Raw genomic sequence first — 21,156 nt, forward strand, 5'->3', positions numbered from 1 at the left:
CTAACTTTTTTCACTCGATAAAAGTTAGCGTGAAGGTACCTGATGGTTAGGGACAAATGTAATCGCATGGCAGGATGCTGTAAAAGGACCAAACTTCAGCCAGGAGAACAACTGAGATAATCCATCCACAATGTGAGGTTAGTCATTAATTTACTGCTGCATGGGCTGGGCTGTAGTTACATCGTAAGGTTTTAAAAACTGAGCTGATCACTGCCTTTTTTAGGGACTTGTTCAAATTAAATAGAACAAAATACAAAGCATTAAACATGTTAAAAATACAACACCCTTAATAAAGGCAGAGTAGTTTGGACCCGGAAGCAGAGTTCATATGTCATCGCTTAAAGACCGGATTATTGCAATCATGTTTATTTCTGCTGTGAAGCTGGACATTTAAACGTGGGAGTCTATGGGATTGGCTCATATTTAGAGGCAGCCTCAAGTGGCTATTAGAGGAACTGCAGTCCTTTAATATAATGTGTACATTCACCCAGAAAATTGGCACATTAACCAGTAGCCCCACTGCTGAGTCATCATCCAGCTCAGTCACTCTCAGTGTAAGACCAAAGCTCTGATATTAAAGATTAAAACATGTAAATATTCAGATTTAGGTTTTTAGGTGCTCTGACCTCTGGGTAAATGATGATAAACTGTTTTTCTTTCAGGTTTCTTGATCACTGCAGTTACAAAGTAAATAAAATCAGATGGACTGAATTTGAAACTTGATGACAAAAGGAGGCCAAGAGGAATTTGAAAACATTCGATCATAGTTGCGTAGCTGTCTGTAGGTGTCCCCTCCGCCTCTTTTCTCCCAGTCCCTCTCTCTCTTTGTCTTCATCCATTCATCTCTGCTGACTCTCTGTCTTTGTGCTCTTTTGTTGTCAGTTGACGTAATCGAGCTGAATGAATGTTTGAGTTTCTCTGCTCAAAAAAAGACGAGGAGGAAGTCATTACAGGGATGAACCGCCTCAATAGAGTTTCCCAGGCAACCCATGCGTGTGTGTGTGTGTGTGCGTGTGCGCGTGTGTGTGTGTGTGTGTGTGTGTGTGTGTGTGTGTGCACAGTGACTTTGTGGGGACCCATATGGACACTTTTAACAACACAAAAAAATCACTCTGAGTTCACACAAAACCCAGTTTGGTTCCGTTACAATATTTTTTTAAAAGGTCTCCAAAGACATTTGTTAACTCTTTGAAGGAAATCCCAACTATTTTGAGTTACAGCCCTTATTATGATGTAAATGCACAATATTTTCACTTTTTTATAAAATCTGAATCTTTTCACACATATTTTGATCTAGAAAGAGTGTAATTAGCTCAATAGCGTAAATTCCAGGGCTATTATTATTATTTCTATTGGCCTGGAGTTTGCAAAGAATAAATAAGATAGCACAATGAGCCTTGTTTTGTTAAACAGGAAACAAGTAACATGATTCTATTTGATTTAAAGTACTGATGTTCATTTTAACTTAGCTATAAATGTCAAAACATTAAAATGTCAAATTAAAATTTACCCAGCAAGTAAAATTTCTGTTTCAAATGCATAAAAACCCCTCCACTGAGTATTTTTACTCAATAAATCAGTAACTTTAGTTCATGTAATGGAGTGAATGTAACCTCTCACATCTCACCCTTCTCTACACGTGCATGCAACCATATCATGTGACAAAATTCCACACGCAGGTCACATGACACTAAACTGTCTCCATGGCAGCTTGGTAAAACATTTCTGCTGAGGAAGGTTTCAAAATAAAAGCTTCAGAAACAGATAAGTTGGACATAAGGCAAGTTTAACTTAGTGATGATTTACTTACTTAACATTTTCTTGTGTATCTCTGTGTGCTTTAACACCACTGTTTGTAACCCAGAAACAGCAGAGATCCTTACCTGATCTTCACCTGCTGGATGAGTCATTTTTACCTCTAATGATTGAAGTGTGACATAAAACCAGTTTGTGGACTGATTGTTTCCTCTCCTGTGAATGATTTCAAAATATATTTCCTCCACTTCAGTCATATTCAGACAGATTTGGTACTTTTTTGAGAAATGTTATCAGACCATCTCCAATTTCAAATAAAACTACTGTTTATGGTGTTTTTTATTGATTTTTTCATCTTTATTTGTGACTCACACTGCTATTGAACTTGATGAACTCAGGTGAGGTCAGGGCCAAAACGCTGTGTGTGTGTGTGTGTGTGTGTGTGTGTGTGTGTGTGTGTGTGTGTGTGTGTGTGTGTGTGATGAGATGGAAAGTGGAATGTGACAACGCAGTCCCTCCTGTTCTGGTGATTTCTGGGTGTTTGTGGCTGCCTTGCATTCCTCTGACCAGCCCAACAGGTTTTATTTTAATGGGCCTTTATCTATGCACCTGTGTGTGTGTGTGTGTGTGTGTGTGTGTGTGTGTGTTTCTATGCAGTGGTGGAATGTCCGCAGTTCATAGTGTAACCCTGGGTGTGTTGTGTTTTGTGCTCTCTCTCTGTTTTTAAAGGGGTTGTAGATATAAATGGCTCTGCTGGGTGGAGGAACGATGGAGAACTGCCTTTGATTTGATTTTCAATCAGAATACACTGCTCAGAATAAGGTTTTTTCACTAGCTTTCCATTTAGCAAGGGTGGTGTCACTACTGGTAGCGTGACCCTGGACCCTACAGAGGTTACACAGGTAGTCCAACTCCCACAGGATGGTACCTCAACGTGTGCTATTGCTAGAAGGTTTGCCATGTCTCCCAGCACAGTTTTAATCAAATCATTTGCCCCCATCTCAACTTTGAATTGAATTGAATCTTAATTTTGAACATGTTAAAAAATACAACCACATAGAAATAAAAGAGACAAACAAATGAAGCAAAACAAATGGAAAACAAAGCAACCACAAATACAGTGGGGCAAAAAAGTATTTAGTCAGCCACCGATTGTGCAAGTTCCCCCACTTAAAATGATGACAGAGGTCAGTAATTTGCACCAGAGGTACACTTCAACTGTGAGAGACAGAATGTGAAAAAAAAATCCATGAATCCACATGGTAGGATTTGTAAAGAATTTATTCGTAAATCAGGGTGGAAAATAAGTATTTGGTCACCTCAAACAAGGAAAATCTCTGGCTCTCACAGACCTGTAACGTCTTCTGTAAGAAGCTTTTCTGTCCCCCACTCATTACCTGTATGAATGGCACCTGTTTGAACTCATCATCTGTATAAAAGACACCTGTCCACAGCCTCAAACAGTCAGACTCCAAACTCCGCCATGGCCAAGACCGAAGAGCTTTCGAAGGACACCAGGAAAAGTATTGTAGACCTGCACCAGACTGGGAAGAGTGAATCTACAATAGGCAAGCAGCTTGGTGTGAAAAAATCAACTGTGGGAGCAATCATCAGAAAATGGAAGACATACAAGACCACTGATAATCTCCCTCAATCTGGGGCTCCACGCAAGATCTCATCCCGTGGGGTCAAAATGATCATGAGAACGGTGAGCAAAGATCCCAGAACCACACGGGGGGACCTGGTGAATGAGCTGCAGAGAGCTGGGACCAAAGTAACAAAGGTCACCATCAGTAACACACTACAACGGCAGGGAATCAAATCCCGCAGTGCCAGACGTGTTCCGCTGCTGAAGCCAGTGCATGTCCAGGCCCGTCTGAAGTTTGCCAGAGAGCACATGGATGATACAGCAGAGGATTGGGAGAATGTCATGTGGTCAGATGAAACCAAAGTAGAACTTTTTGGTATAAACTCAACTCGTTGTGTTTGGAGGAAGAAGAATACTGAGTTGCATCCCAAGAACACCATACCTACTGTGAAGCATGGGGGTGGAAACATCATGCTATGGGGCTGTTTTTCTGCCAAGGGGACAGGACGACTGATCCGTGTTAAGGACAGAATGAATGGGGCCATGTATCGTGAGATTTTGAGCCAAAACCTCCTTCCATCAGTGAGAACTTTGAAGATGAAACGAGGCTGGGTCTTCCAACATGACAATGATCCAAAACACACCGCCCGGGCAACAAAGGAGTGGCTCCGTAAGAAGCATTTGAAAGTCCTGGAGTGGCCTAGCCAGTCTCCAGACCTCAACCCCATAGAAAATCTGTGGCGGGAGTTGAAAGTCCGTGTTGCTCGGCGACAGCCCCAAAACGATCGTGGCTCAAGAGTTGGGAGTTCGCCTTGTAATCGGAAGGTTGCCGGTTCGAGCCCCGGCTTGGACAGTCTCGGTCGTTGTGTCCTTGGGCAAGACACTTCACACGTTGCCTACTGGTGGTGGTCAGAGGGCCCGGTGGCGCCAGTGTCCGGCAGCCTCACCTCTGTCAGTGCGCCCCAGGGTGGCTGTGGCTACAATGTAGCTTGCCATCACCAGTGTGTGAATGTGTGCGTGAATGGGTGGATGACTGGATATGTAAAGCGCTTTGGGGTCCTTAGGGACTAGTAAAGCGCTATATAAATACAGGCCATTTACCATTTACATCACTGCTCTCGAGAAGATCTGCATGGAGGAATGGGCCAAAATACCAGCTACTGTGTGTGCAAACCTGGTAAAGACCTATAGTAAACGTTTGACCTCTGTTATTGCCAACAAAGGTTATGTTACAAAGTATTGAGTTGTATTTTTGTTATTGACCAAATACTTATTTTCCACCCTGATTTACGAATAAATTCTTTACAAATCCTACCATGTGGATTCATGGATTTTTTTTTTCACATTCTGTCTCTCACAGTTGAAGTGTACCTCTGGTGCAAATTACTGACCTCTGTCATCATTTTAGGTGGGGGAACTTGCACAATCGGTGGCTGACCAAATACTTTTTTGCCCCACTGTACAAAACAAACAAACAAAAAACTTTCATGTTCAAAGAGGAGCAGGAACTTATTTAATCCCACACCCTTTCCACTATTTAGTTATCAATACACTACAGAAATCAGAAATACCTCATTACAATTACATCATAAGTTACATGTCTTATTATTATTACTATTATTATTATTATTATTATAAATGTATTTATTAATATTATATATATATAAACACACATCAGCATTGTGAAAATATTGGACAAGAACACATTATCAGAGCTCTACCTCCTCCCTGTACCCAGCAAAAAACAATCCCTTGAACCTTGACTTTGACCCTAGCTTCCTCATCTGTCACACCAGCCCTCTGCATGTTCTCCTTCACTACATCCATGAATCTTCTCTCTGGTCTTTCTCTTTTCCTCCTGCCTGGCAGCTCCATATTCAACACACACTACTTACTTATTTATCCTTACTAAACGATAAATAATGTTCAGATGGGTTTTATGGTGAGGTTTCATATCTTGTGGGACAACAATAAATTAATCAAAATCTAGTTAGCATGAACTGCACACAGGCACAGATACCTCAGAGTTAATGCTGTCTAATATATACAATATTAAATGGGGATAGTTAACTAGACCTTAACAGGCTGTAAGCATCTGTATTTTTGCTGTAAATTTAGATATTTTAACATGAAAGTCTGATGATTAAAATTAAGATTTTAACCCTCTGATGCATAGTGGTCACTGGAGTGGACAGCTACTAAAACGTACATATCTCTTTAATGCATTGGTTTCTATGGTGGAACTGCATATTAGCCTCTAGAGTGTCTAGAGTGCTCTCTGCTGCCATGCTCCATTGAGGTCAGTTCAGTGTTCAGTTAGTGCAACTGCAAGTAAATTTCCTCTGAATCAAAGATGGCAGACAAACTGTCACCCCTGCCGACCACTGCTTGCATATCCTGCTAAAAGAGCCCAGCAGGTAAAAAAAAAAAAAAAAAAAGATGCAGTAACATCTAGGGAAGGATATTATCTGTTTGGAATAAGAAATTGTTATGTCTAATATGTAGAAAACTACGATTAACCATGTGTCCAATGAAGTGGACATCATGCATTACCCACTATATTTTTTTAACATAAGTCATAAATTGTCTCACTGTTTTTTGGGACTGTTTTGGTTATAAGTAAGCGTATAATTGTTACATTTATAAGCTACTCAAATATTATATATATATATATATATATATATATATATATATATATATATATATATATATATATATATATATATATATTTTCTTTTTTTTTTTTTTTTTTAAATATATATTTTTGTGCAGATCAGCTGTAGTTTGAGTTACTATAATAATTATTTTATCATATTTTGTAGACTTCAAATGCAGCAAAGAATAAGGCAGCGTAAAGAATAGTCCAGGAAATTCCATCCAGCTCCAGTGATGATGATTTCATTGATGAGTGCAGTGATGATGAGTGGCTGCCAGAGCAGAACAGAGACATAGGCGCTACGGATGATGAAGACACAGACAGTCAGGATGCAGAAAGTGAGAACGGGGCAGGATGAAGAGGAAGGTCAGCGTTATCAGGGAGCTGTGGGAGATGGGTACATGGCAGATCTAATTGATAATATAACATACAACACCAACTTGTATGCTCTACAAAAAGGGAAAGAACTGTCAGTAACAGGAGAAGAGATGCAGGTTTTTTTAGGGATCAAACTGATTATGGGGTACATTCGGTATCCTAGGGCACGAATGTACTGGTCTAGTGAGGACGGTCTTCGTCTTGGAATAATTGCAAATGCCATGTCTGTAAGCAGATATGAGCGAATCCTGAGATACCTGCACTTTGTGGATAACTTGACTTACCAGCCACCAAACACAGACAGGCTCTTCAAAATAAGACCAATCATACGTGCTCTTCAGGAGACATTCAAGGCAGCAGCAGACCCTGAGGAATTTCAGTCAGTTGATGAGCAGATAATTCCTTTCAAAGGCCTACTGTCCATCAAGCAATTCATACCAAAAAAGCCCAAACCCTGGAGAGTGAAGGTATGGGTGAGAGCAGGAACCTTAGGCTTTATGACAGGCTATATGGTTCGACAGTTCTGTCATCCACATGACCTCGTCCTGTGCTGGCCAATCCCCTGAAGATGTTGCCAACAGATGGGTCAAGAAGGAAAAAAAGATGACGATGATCCAAAAGCCCTTCTCCGTGGCCCTTTTTAATCAACACATGGGTGGGGTTGATCTTGTTGACCAATGTCTGGCAATGTACCCCCACAGACGTCGAAACAAGAGGTGGTATATACCTGTGTGCCATTGTGCCCTGGATGCTTTGCAAACTTTCGCACAGCCTAGGTGTGATGAACATAGAAGTGTTCGGAGATGCAGAGACTAAGATGTCAGTTTGTGTTTTCTTCCAGCATGCTAATAAGGGCTTGGTAATACTGTCCTGCATCGTTATAGAACTGTGTAGACTCAAAAAATTTTCTTGTTGGAGATAGTTTGCCATATTCAGGTGTAGGAGTCACAGCTAGGACTGTTGATTGGTTTTATTATTTACATCTAAACATTGGGGTTATATGAGTTGAAAGTTCCAAAAAATTGCTGAGGTGTTTTTCAAAGGATACAAGCAAACAAGGGTTTGTATATTTACAATAGAACACAAGATAATTCATTTTTATAGTAAATTCACAGCATTTCATGCTAAGTGCTGGGGCGCATGTAGTCCACTGGAGTGGACAAGTTTATAACTTTATATATTTTTGGGAAAAAAAGAGTTGAACATTTTTTTTCATGTCCTGAGAAGAATAAAAGCACTTAAAAAAAAAAAAGCTTGACCAAGGCTTTCATAATTCATGCATCAGAGGGTTAAAATGATTCCCTGTGGAATTGAGTTGAGTTGTTTTTTTCTAAATCAGAGAGAATCATTGCTGCAGTCAGGAGTATATCAGTACAAGACAGATACTCCAGATAGCAGACACATCTAATGTGTGCTGCTTTTAACACTTACTGTATGGAGAAGTGTTGCATCTACCACAGGTGGTCATGAGCTACACTGGAATTTAGTTGTGTTGAGATTTTGTAGGCCATATGTGTCCTAAATACCACAACATACTTATATTTGGCCCATATAAGGCAAACACACTCACCCCGAGTCAGATGAACCTAAGAAAACTACAAAGGGTCCAGATTTAGGCCAAACATTCAGAACCATGCAAACATCATGAGCCATATGCCATTACTTTATATTTTGCTAGGAAAATGGGAAAATAGGTACATAATTTTATTGAAACATATGCAAGCGTACATGGAAATACACTATATAAGGTAAAAAGCAAGTTTTTACAGTTCTAATGAGCTTGAAAATCAATATTTGGAACAGACCATGAGGCAGACCCAGGATACACAGCAGAGATTCTGATTCTATGCTGGGGAAAGAGTTGGATGGATGGATAGATGAATGCGGCCTCATTTAAGCTAAACACTCATAGTTATTTTAGGTAAAATACAAAATAAACCCAGAGTTGAAAACGAAGTGGTTCCAAATTTTTAGTTTATCAGTCTAGTTATGTCTTTGGCTAAGAGGGAAGCCTGTCACAAAATCACAGTCTTATTTTTGCATTTTTATTTCTGCATCACACATCTACAGCAAACGTTAGAGAGGAAGAGAGGTCAGGTGAGTGATTTTCTCTTCTGATAAAGACTTTTATTCTTTGTTTTTGTCTCTTTATTGAACTCTTATTGAAATGATAGCAGACGTTAAATACTGGACTTTGTTTAAGTACAGATGTACAAATAAACAGTCGTGATGGTTCATCTGTGGCTCCCATTTGTGTGTCTGTGTGTGAGAGCAGATGGATGATTCACTGGCCCACAGAGTAAAAACAGAAACTCATTTTCTGTGTTCTCTTTGTTCAGATAACAAAAGGACTCACAGGAGTATTTCATCTTCCAAGATCATGTGACCTCCGACCTCCCCACTGTTGTTAACGCCACAGCTGACCCTTTAAACTGCAGCTCATTGAGCGCGCTCTCTTATTGTTGTCCGACCCCTTGTGGCGTTTGATGAATGTCTGAATTGTGAATGTGATCAGAACAGAGAAGAGGCATGCAAACCGTCCTGTCTGAACCTGTTGGACCTGAACACAGCGGGGTTTGGTTTATTTTAGCCGTCAAGTTTTGATTCATTGCAGATTAGCCAGATCTGCTCTGGGGGAGAAAGTCAGCACAGCATAACTCGGTTCAGGTCAAAAATAACAAGGTCAGAAAACTAAAAAAAAACAACTTTAAATGCATTTTTGACACTTTCACTTCTCCTTTGCTAACTCAAAAAGATACAACTCTTCCCATTTCCCTTTCATGGGAGGTTTTTATTGTGAAATATAAAGGTTACTAAAGGTAACCCAACAGAGATCAATAAGTGACTGAAAAAGGCAGTGAATGGATCGTGTGTGGCAGTTGTGGCATTAAAAATAGTACCTTAGAACAGCAGAGCAGTGATTATGACATGACTCATAGTGTCTCTTCATTGTTTATTACCCAGCTTTATCAGGGATTGGTCTTTGTTTGATGGTTTAAGTAGCTGTGCCGCAACAGATCACTCAAATATTCATCTTTTGTTTTCTAACAATGCTATTGGTTCAGAGCCTGTTAGGGCACAGAATATGCCAGGTTATTTTTTTTATATGTACAACTGGCTCCTTGGTGTAAGTGCAAGCCAGATCTCTTGGATTCAACCCAGGAAGATGCAAAAATCCCTTCTTGAGAAAGAAGGGTATAAAAAAACCTGCCAAATCAGACAATCAGTTACAGTTTATGAATGAGGAAGCAGCTAAAATAGATTTATTAGTGTGAATGCTTGAAAAGCATTCACAGTATTGTCCTTCTAATCTTTATTAGTGTGAATGCTTTTTGGCATCTAACTCCATCAAAACCATTCAACTTAGAAAAACCGTTCAAACACCGTTAGATTCCTCTTCTTTTGGACATGACTGCTTCTACTTTTCTCATTTTTAACATTTATATTTTTAAAATTATTCAAGTTTTTTCAACAAATATTTCCCATGTATTTCAATGGAGAGACCCTTCAAATTCTCATTCAACTTCCTCCTCTTTAAACTGTATATACTTCCACATACATTGACATAGAGCCACCATTCAAACTTTAAAACGAAGACAAGACTTTCAACTATTCAACTTGTATTTATCTTTTCAATATCTATTATACTTTTTCTTCAGTTCCAGTTTAAGTTTCATACTTTTTTTCCACCCATTTCAGAGTTTATAATGGGTGTGTATCGGACGGAATGTTGCCGCTAGAGTGAGACAGCTCAACTGCTAGAGTGAGAGGAGGGGGGGGAATTTATCTTAAAATCTTTTTTTAAAACTGCTGCTGTGTCCGCAGCGTTTGCTCTACAGCCATCATTTTACCCTCAAAACATAGCCATCGCTGTCCTCTTTCATCCAATGTGTTTACTATTGTAATATGTGTTATGGTTCTTTCATAAATGTCACCAATGCACAGCCTCCTCCCTCCAACTCTTCCATAGACTCTAATGTTGAAATGGCTCAGAAGGTTTGTTTGAAAACCAGAAGTACAGGCTGTCTTTACACTGTCACCACGTCCATATAATAAACTCCACAGGCATGAAAACTGAGAATTTGGTAGACTGGACATTGCTGGCACTCACGGTGAAAGAATTTTGTCAATACAAGTTGTCGTTTTCTTTTGGGAACGATTTGTTTTGGGCTGACTGTTCATTTTAAGGAGCAAAAGTGAGGTGCATGTCTGTGTGCGTGTGTATGGAGCCATTGGGTGCAGTCTCTATAGCAGGGGTCACCAACCTTTTTGAAAGTGAGAGCCACTTCTTGGGTACCGATTAATGTGAAGGGCTACCAGTTTGACACACACTTCTCAAATAACAAATTTCCTCAGTTTAACTTAATTATGTGTTATCATTAATAATTAATGATATTCATCTATGTACGGACAATAATTATGTTAATTATTTTTCACCATAATTATAAAGAATGCAAGTAGGAAACAAGGTAGGAAACATAAATATCAATATGCAACGCTTTATTTCTATATATCTCTGCAAGTATTTACATTTTGAAGTGATTTTCACTTACCACTAACAAATTTTAACAAATCATGCACTGTTACATACATTATTTTTGTATGTATGTAACATACAAAAAATCAACTTTCAAATTTTACAGAACTTTTCACCAAATTGGCAGCATTTTAAAGCAAATTGTCACATGTTACACTTAACAAACACATTTGTTTTTCAATAATTAAATTCAACTTTGACATGACACTGTAATGTTGCCACTGAGAACATCTAATATGGCTTTCTTTGTCTGTTAGTGGGAAACCTGGCATTGCATGCTGTTCACCAGTGTGTTGTAATCTGGGGTATAACTTGACACTGCAACTCTGAGTGAGTCTTGCAGATGTGCATCGGAGAGGCGTGTTCTGTGTTTGTTCTTGATGAAGTTCATGTCAGAAAAGGCTGATTCACAAAGATAGGTTGAACCAAACAGGCTGGCAACCTTCATAGCTGCTGTGCACACACCACTGTACTTTTCTGTGTCAACAAGGCACCAAAAGTTTGGTGCACCCAGATAGGCTTTGAGGTGGACGTCATTTTGCAATGTTACAATTTCGATTTCCACCTGTCCAGCATCCAAGCTGAACATTGAACTTAGTTGCTCAGCAATGCATGTTGTGTCCACATTCATGAAAGGATTGGAAACAAATGAGACACATGGCTCAAGCTGATCAAGGTCACAAAACCTGTTCTCAAACTCTTGACCAAGTCGGTTTATGACTTGAGTGTACTTTTCTGCAACTTTGTCAAAAGTCTCAGATGCAGAAGCATTGTCTTTCAGCACCATCTGCACAGAGGGAAAGTGCAGCACCTTTTTTCTCTGTAAATGCACAGAGAAGATGCTCATCTGGGCTTTAAATCCATTTAAAGCACTTATCATGTCAGCAACAGTCTTACCTTTGCCTTGCAGCTCACAGTTCAAATGGTTCAGTTTCCCAGTAATGTCTGTTAAAAACGCAAGGTCAAGTGTCCACTCAGTGTCCTCGAGCAGAGATGTGTCTTCCCCTTTGGATTGCATGAACTCCTTGATTTCACCCAAAAGTGACAAAAAACGAAGCAAAATCTGTCCCCTGCTGAGCCATTGGATTTCCGTATGTAGTAGCAGGTCACCATATTCAGCTGACAGCTCCTCCAATAGCACCTTGAATGTTCTGTGCTGTTTAGCTCTGGAGCGGATGCTGTTTATGATCTTCACGACGGGAGTCATGACGTGCTCGAAGCCGATCACCTTTGCGCATAACGCCTGCTGGTGAATGATGCAGTGGTAATGCATGAAGTTTGGGAACTCTGTGTCACCTTTACAGTGAGCGATGAATCCCGTATGTCGGCCGATCATAGCAGGAGCCCCGTCGGTAGTCACTGATACCAGCTTTTCCAACGGTACCTTTTTCTTCGCGAAAAACTCCTTCACCGCGTTATAGATGTCAACTCCCTTCGTAGTTGTCTTTAGTGGCAGGAGTGTCAGAAGTTCTTCTTTTGTGGAGAAACCATCAAATACCATCCGGATAAAGACCACCAGCTGTGCTGTACTGCTGCTGTCGACAGACTCGTCACACTGGATGCTAAACCAACTGCACTTTGCCAGATCCTGATCCAACTGATCGGCCAAGTTCCCGGACATAGCCGACACTCTTCTAACAATTGTAGTTGCCCCCAGCTGGACATCAGAGAGAGTGGAGATTACATCGTTTCCATATTTCTCGTCTTTAAGCACAGTTTTTGCAATTATCATCATTGCTTCTTTGAAATACTCCCCGTCTAAAAATGCCTTCTTTTTCTAAATCATGAAATGTGTAGCTCTAAATGAGGCTTCGGTTGCTTTTTGAGAGTTTTTCACCGGTCTCGTGAAAAAAGACTGCTGTTTGCTCAAACCTGCCTTTAATTCGCGGGCCTTTTCCGCTCGCAGTGTGCTGCCCTTTGGGTATTTAGCATGGTAGCTTGTGTGACACGTTCGGAAATGTCTCTCCACGTTGTGCCGCTTTGCCGTTGCCACAGTTGCCCCGCAAATGAGACACATGCATGAATCTTTCACAGTGGTAAAAAAGAACTCTTCCTCCCATTCACTGTGAAAATTATATGTTTTCTTCCTTTTTTCCGCCATGTTTTCCTCATCTCCTCACCTTTGCCTTTGCTGGTCTTCACGGCAACTGTTTCCGTGGAGACCAGCTAGCACTAAATATTAGATCATGATCTAATATTTAATAATAAACTTTTTTTTAATATATTATCTCTAACAAATTAACACCAATGCAATTGTGATTAAAAAAAAATAGCAAGAAAAAATAAAAATAGATGCAGCTTACTGGTAAGTTGTTATGGTGAGCTATTTTTAGAACAGGCCCGCGGGCGACTCATGTGGTCCTTGCGGGCGACCTGGTGCCCGCGGGCACCGTGTTGGTGACCCCTGCTCTATAGCAACCAGGCTGACACCTGCCTGCCTAACGAGCTCTCTCTCACTCTGCCAAGATTCATCTTAAACACTTCTCTTTCAACTGCTGCTGTGTCCACAGTGTTACAGCCATCATTTTACCCTCAAAATGTCGCCATTATTGTTCTCTTTCCAACACTGTGTCTTTCAAAGCTCAGAGATGTAAACTTTTTAAATTGTGTTGATCCAAGTGGAGGGATCACATTTTAGTCATTCAGTGATTCAAAGAATATGAACTTTTAATATTCATTCAGATGTTTTCTGACTCTAAATTTTCTTTTACCTTTAAAACATTTTCAGCTATTTTCCAACTTCTTCTTCTGTGTAAACGTCAGCTTTTAGCACTTCAGCACTTGTGTTTTCAGGTGCAAATTTCTGTATTTTTCATCTCATTCAACATTTTTAACTTAGAATTCAGCAATTAATTCATTTCAGTGCATACATTCAGATTCAAGCATTCACACTGCAGTTTCTTCAGAAAATGCACATTCTAGTTTTTTTTAGAGCTACAAATTCCAGAGTTCCATTTAATTCATCACATGAAGGTGGTCATAAAGGCAGCTCTTTGAAATGAGCATCTCTGAAAGGATCATAGACTGGTTTTATATATGGATGTGGATCAACCAGTGGCCTTTTTTTTTTTTTTTTTTTTTTTTTTTTTTTTATTAGCCGCTGCCTTGTATGGTTTCTGGAGCCCAAAGTAACCATATTTGGATAAGAGGGTGGTGTGCTAAGTTGGATGCTGTATGACAAAACAAGCCTTATTATATGTCCGATAATTCCATTAAAAATGGCCCAAAAACCAAGACTAGGAATTTCGGTGATTTTAATTAGAGGAGGTGAGGCCTACAGCTCTCTGTGCCTCTACTCCTGTTAATCAAATCAACCCCCAAATTCTAAGCCTTTACAAAATCTAAGTAAGTGACCGATTATTTAGAAAATTCCCCTGAAAATTTTCTCTAAAGCAGGAAACTAATCATAGAGACCAACTTATTTTTCATAGCAGGTTTTAATCCTTTTTATTTCTAATGTAGAGTTGAACACTTTAGCATTGGAGTCTGTGAAGGCTGCCTCACTTTTTGAGCCAGCCTCAAGTGGTATTTTGGAGGAACTGCAGTTCCGTATTGGCTTCCTTGTTCAGCTGCAGATGGATGAAACAAAAATTTTGTTTAACTTTAATTTTCTGTCTATGTTTTTCCTCAGGGAGCTTGATCCGGGATACATCGAAGAGTTTATGCCTTCAACGGTTTCTCTTTCTGCTCTTCCTGCTCCTCCTCCTCCTTCTTCCATTCCATCGCCGCCACCACCACAAGAACAACAGGAACAAAAGACGCACCGGTCATTACATCACAGCCCACCATGTTCGGCAGTCCAACTACGCATCAGAAACCGGTAGGAGGTGGCTGAAAGCCTGTATCACCTTCCAATCAGTTGTGTCCTCAAATGGCAGTTATCCAATCATTTCTTGCCACCTGTCTGTCTTTGGAGTTCTCCACATGCGGCTGTAGTATACAAGGGTTTTAGATCGTGGTTTCTTTTTTCTGCCTTTCTAGGCAAGAAATATAACCATGGAGAAGAGTTTGTGTTCATGTGGTTATGATATAATTGGCTAAAATTAGCGTGCCATCGATTACATTTTAGGATTTTTTGCTCAAGCTCTTAGGATCAGGAGCTGTTTGAGAGACAAAAAAGGTACTTTAACACAAGCTCTCACTTTTTAAAATCAGTTGCATTAAAATTACTAAGAAACTTAATTTATAAGATATATTTAAAGGTACTTTTTGTAATTACCTACTGCAGGAAAAGATCAAATTTTCACCACTAGGGGCAACGTTTTACCACTGGGTGTGTTGTGTTGCCTTAGATATGTGCTGGTGTTTGTTTGTCATTAGGGGTCCAAATCCAGAGGCTGCATCCTCCTGAGGACCCAGCCTTCGTGGTCTACGTGGGCCAGGTCCTCCGAAGGCCGGGTAGGCCAGAAGTGAGGGGCTGTGAACCTGGACGGTCTAACTTTCAGTTTTGCGTCACCAGCTGTCTCGGTGGAGTTTAATAAACTAGGCCGCCTGCTCCTTGCTATCGAAAATATAACAGGACACTGGAGTAAATTCTCGATCATCTAACGCTTCTGTTTAATCGATTTTTCAGTTGACGTTTATTCAGCTGTAATCTCAGCCAAATCGATTTACTCATGAACAAATAAAACACTAAAAAACAAAAAAACAATCCATTTTTATTTTATCTAAGTAACTTATATACCATGTTTAACCATGTTTAAAAGACTGCGGGGCGTTTGAAAACACTGTGCTGGGAGTTCGCTGTTTTTGCTTCAGCTAGCTATTGAGCTGGTGGGTAACAGACCCAGAAAGAGTAATAAGAGTAATATTAAACCTAAGTAGCTGCCGCCATTGTTGGAAACTAGAACTGGCTGGGCCGTGCTATGAACTTTGGGATATAGTGGGCCATGAAGGATACACCCGACCCATCCTTCGAATCTGGGGAAAAGGAGGATGCATTTGTCGGCTGCATTTGTCGGAGTCTACGAATTTGGACAGCCTTCATCGCGCTGCTGTGATGTAATTGGTCTATAAATCCGGCCTCAGGAGGATGCAGCCTATGAATTTGGACACCTCCATTGTAAGCAAGAATGTTTTCTTTTGCCTGGTTAAATAAAGGTTAACTTGACTCAGTGCTGCATCTTGTGGCAGAAATTGGTACTATATTGTAGTACAGTCTGGACGAAGTTTAACTTCTGTTGATATCTCTTCAACATAATACAAGGACATGTTAGAGCTGATGGCTTTGGTTAACTTTGGAAACTATTTTTAAATGCAGAAATTTAGAATAAGAAGCTTTTTAATGTCAGTATGTAAATGACATCATACACATTTAAACAAAGAGGGCCATAAAAAGAGAGGATGACAGTGTGCATGTAATTATGGTTACAGCCATTGTGTTGCTCACTGGGATTTCCTGCCAACTATTCATTAACAATTCCTTCCAGAGTCAATAATTCTCCCTTTATTTTCCTAAATGTCAGTTGGGTTTATGCCATGCAGGTTAAAACAGGAAGTGATGTTGGCGGTCAGCTGAGGATGTCTTCGGCACCGGTGTTAGGATGTCCTGCATGTGTTTCCTTTGGGTGTGATATTTATTGCGATGTCCTGTTGTGTGTTTGTGACCTTAAAAATCAAGCTCAGCTCAACAGGAAATAAAACTGTGTTGTTATGGTAACCACCAACCAGTGACTTCATCAGCAGCATCATCTTTATAGCTTCCTGTAATTTGCGTAAACTCTGTGATGTCATCAGCTTTGACCGTTTTTTGTTTTTTTTTCCCAAAATTCAGACAGTGTTGAAGAGCTCATTTACAATAAACACTTGAAACGATGTTCCTGATTCTTACAGGATTTTAATTTCTTTGGAACTTGAATTCAATCTGCAGGAACAACTTCTAAGATAAGCTGAACTTAATATCATCCATCTATTTACTTCCGCGTATCCAATTCAGGATTGCGTGAAGCCTATCCCAGCTGTTATAGAGTAAAAGTCGGGGTAGACATTGGGCAGGATGCCAGTCTGTCACAGGGATAGCACACACAGATATTCCAATATTCACACCTATATGGGCAATTTAGATTCCCTAACTACATGTGTTTGGACTGTTGGAGGAAGCGGAGTACCAGGAAAGAACACAAACACAGAGAGAACATGCAGAAAGTCCTGGTCTGAGTGTTGGATTTGAACCCATGACCATCTTGCTGTGAAGCAACAGTGCTAACCTCCTGCCCATTTATATATCACTTATGAATCAAATAATAATCATTTGGTTTATTTCTATATGATAAAATAATTAGGGATTGATTTCACAATCCGATACAAAAATAGATTTATCTCTTAAATTTTTCATTTGCAGACCTCAAGGACCTTTGACGCTGAAACTGCCTCATTGTTTTAGTGTTATTTAGCTCTGCAGTCAAAGGTGTTTAGTTTAGTCTGAGGTAAACTAAAGAAATGATGAATTATCTGCGGTGTGGACATCCATCAGTCTCTCGCGACAAAGTCTATAAATGCTAACACCACTGCACCAGGGGTTCATCCTAATACAGAGCTCAGCTCATGTTCTGGAAGGGTTTGTGTGTCTGTAATTAACGTCACAGACTCAAGGGGGTGCTAGTGTGACTAAGCACAAGCCTGCGCACCAAACTGCTTTTCCCTCTCTCTCTCTTTTTGCCTTGCAACGTGTGAAACTCATAACTTCACGACATATCCAAGACTTTCATTGGGAAAGGGTGGCTGGGGCTCCACAGCGAACTTCCTGCACATGCTTTTGAGCATGGTGCCTGCAACAACACGGTCATTAAAATGTACTCCAGCAGTAGTCTCAAGGAGCCAAATAAACAAGCAGAGTGACTCCATTCTTCCACAATTCCCTGGGCCCTGGGTGGTTATCAGATGCCACTGAGTGGTGCTCGTGTCTTACTGGTCATCCAGAAACAGGAAGTGGGCCATCAGAGTCCCATGAGGCTGGGTGTTAATCTGGAGAGGACAGACAGAATGATTTATAAACACACAGGCTCTTCTATGCCTTCTTCATCCCTCTTTCCCTCATCTCTCCTACAATCTTTCCCTTTCTCTTCACTCCTTTTTCCTCCTCAGAATGTTTCTTTAGTTGAATCACCACATTTTTCTGAAGCAACATCATCACATAGTTACTCACATACACTACTCTAACACAAACAACTCCCTCTCAGGCACAGCTCAAACACAAACCGAGCAGGCCAGTCAGTGCATGCGTTCACCTCGATCAATCGATTTGAGGATTAATCATACCTCCTAATCTCCATTTGGCTTCACTCTGGTTTACTTTACTTAGGTTAACTGCTGGGGATTACAATAAGGCATTATAAGGAAGAGACACAGCACTCAAAGCATCCTGAATAGAAATCTTTGGTTGGTCTACCATGATGTCATGCAGTCTTATTCTGAAGCCTCGTGATGAGTGTTTATGACGATTGGATGAACCAGGGGGCGATCTGACTGTGTAGTCTATCTTCCTTTCGATAAGCTCGATAAGCTAAAATTTACAAAATGGACTTCACATCTGACACAAAGATAGCGACTAAGCTCATTAATTCATCAGAGAAGTGTTTACTGAGGTCCCATAGAAGGTTTAAATGTGGGCTTCAGTCTTCAGGCCTGAGAACTACACCTGTCTTTGACTCTGTCTATTGCTGTGGTTGAATAAAAAAAATAAAAGCAAACCCTCATAACTCGTTTTCCTCATCACTTTACCTTAGCTTCAATGGAAAGCACCAAGGGAGTAAAGAAAAGGTGTGAAGAAGGTATAAGGCATCTTTGGGATACAGCAGACTTGTGTAAATAGCATCCACCATCACATTATTAACCTGTGAGGACTTTATTGGTGATGACCCGTATCCTCTCTAACCCTGTTTTTGCCTTTCTCTGAAATATAGGATTAGGACTGGTATCATCACTGATTGATAATGACTTACACCTCAAGGGGTTAAACTGAAAATGCAACTTAAGCAAACTGAACTTTTTTTAAACCTAGGGCAGATTTTCCTTATCCATAACTTGAACTGGCATGGCGTTAATTCAGAGGCATCAAACCAATCTCTGAGTAGGTTTCAGGTGTTCTAATAGGCTCAAACGCACCTCAGCTGAGTGGAAACCCGTATTATTGTTTTTCTTGCATAGTGTGTTCAGTTATACAGTTTAAACAGACACTGGAATAGTTTTTAGGGGTCTAATAGTCTATAGGGACATACCCAAAACAATGGAAGGAGCTCCAGTGGTCCCTGAGTGAGCACATTAACTGGTGAGATATTGTGTACTGCTATTCTTACTCTGTGGTTTGCAGTATTTTGATTAAATAACAGTGATTAAATTGTTGATTTTAAAGATGAATAAAGAAGATATATATTTAACACACACATATGTTTAAGGTGTGTGTGTGTGTGTGTGTGTGTGTGTGTGTGTGTGTGTGTGTCACAACTGTGTTTTGACACAAACACACTAGTAACACAAACCAATTTTGGATTTTGGGCAAGGGAGACAGATAATTATGGGCTGGAACAGTTTCCCACGACAACAGAAAAGCACAAGAGAAAATTAAACATTTATTTGTTCTACACCAAACAGATGCTTTTCTAGTAGTTTTAAGTGAACAGATCTAATATATACTGCAAACTGATTGAACTTTTCAGTCTTTTATAAGACTGGACTTTTAAAAATGTACCTGCCTGTAGTCTATCCTTCAAGCTATGGTTGGCGAACATATTAGTATTTACTTAATCACATAGTATTATAATTATTTCAGAGTGGGGAATGGGGGGATGGTACCAACTAACAGTTTTCCCTCCATTTCTATATTTGAGCTAAGCTAAACTTAGCTAAGTAAATAAATTGTGGAATCAGAGCACTTGCTAAATTATCTGTTTCATTTTTCCTTCCTCAAACACACAGTTTAGTTATAAACGGTCTTATAACCACGGCTTCTTTTTAACCATCACTGTGATAGGGAAGTGGACAAAAGATAAAAAAGCTCAGAGGAAGACTAGGTAAAGAAGTGCAGTAAATGGCCTCTGGGATGGATTAAATCCGGGCCTCTGCTTTAGCTTAATGACATATAGATTGCCTAAACCAGTGTTACTATGGCCTCTTGAATATGCTACATTTGAGTCTTTGGGCCCATAACCTTAGAATTAGCTTGCACATCCCGTTAGCTTGGATCCTCACAGTTTTAAATTGGTTTATTTGTCATAGTAGCTTAGATTTAGCTTCTTTCTTTTTTTCTTTTTAATTACCGTATGGTTAGCTTTTAGGTCTTATTAAAGTTAGCTTAGCTTATCTTAATAGCTTAGAATTAGCTTCTTGGTTCCATTTGGTTAAAATTATAGAGTGCTTGTTAGATAAAAGTTGACATCTTTTTTTTATTAGATTTTTCTCTAAATCTTAAAGTTGCTTTTATATAAGTTAGCTTGATTCAGTTTTTATTTTTATTTAGCTTATATTTTAAACCGTTAGTTTAGCACCTAGATCCTGATGCACACAAGACATTTATATTTAGGTACGTAGCCCCCACAGGTTCTAGTGAGGCAATAGCCATGTAGTGTGTGGTACAGTCAGTTTTGCTATCTTGATAAAACTATATGCTGTATTACTGATCCAAACTATATTTAAAATACAATTTTAAATATGATTTCAAGCTCATGTCCGCTTTATATTCTATCTTTGTATGAATAACTACTCGTGAGGAGCTGAATTCCACTACTTTCTGATTGACTGACCTTTTTATACGTATGGAATGGCTTATTACTGAACATATGAATCTGAAGCACTGGTGAAATATACAGATATCACTGAAGATTTCCATAATACAAGTAGCTTCTCTCATGCACACAGCTCTGCAGCATTAGGACAGAAAGGTGAGTTAATTTTTCTAGAACAGAGCTGCAGGTCAGACCATCCTCGGCACCTGATTCAGACAAAGAGAGAGGATTTCCTCGCCGCCTCATCGTCCCTTTCGCTCTGTGATCTCAGATACATTTAATGCCATTCCGATGACACATGACTCCCAGGAAACCCAGCTGTAGGCATCTGCTACTGAAGTGGGAGGAGCTACACTTTCACCTTTTGGTTAAACCTGCAGCAGCTTATACTCATCTTTTAGATATGAAAGCTAAATCAACAATATACAGAATGACATCAGGGATCCGAAACAAACACGTATTTGCAATAGTGCAGGGAAGGTCACCTTCCTAGGTCATCAATAATCCGTCAAATGTCTATAAA

At 39.8% G+C, this 21,156-nt stretch overlaps 1 protein-coding gene across 3 annotated transcripts in view; it reads left to right on the plus strand.

The window, feature by feature from the left end:
• Window positions 1-21,156, plus strand: part of shroom3 (shroom family member 3) — a 78,681-nt gene that overhangs the window by 21,155 nt on the left and 36,370 nt on the right. For all 3 annotated transcript variants that reach the window (XM_076886266.1, XM_076886268.1, XM_076886267.1), the window contains one exon: window positions 14,546-14,734. In XM_076886266.1, the coding sequence (XP_076742381.1) occupies window positions 14,546-14,734 (189 nt within the window). The remainder of the gene's footprint in view (window positions 1-14,545; window positions 14,735-21,156) is intronic.

This window comes from Maylandia zebra, linkage group LG7 (assembly GCF_041146795.1).
Source record: "Maylandia zebra isolate NMK-2024a linkage group LG7, Mzebra_GT3a, whole genome shotgun sequence".
Classification (NCBI taxonomy): Eukaryota; Metazoa; Chordata; class Actinopteri; order Cichliformes; family Cichlidae; genus Maylandia; species Maylandia zebra.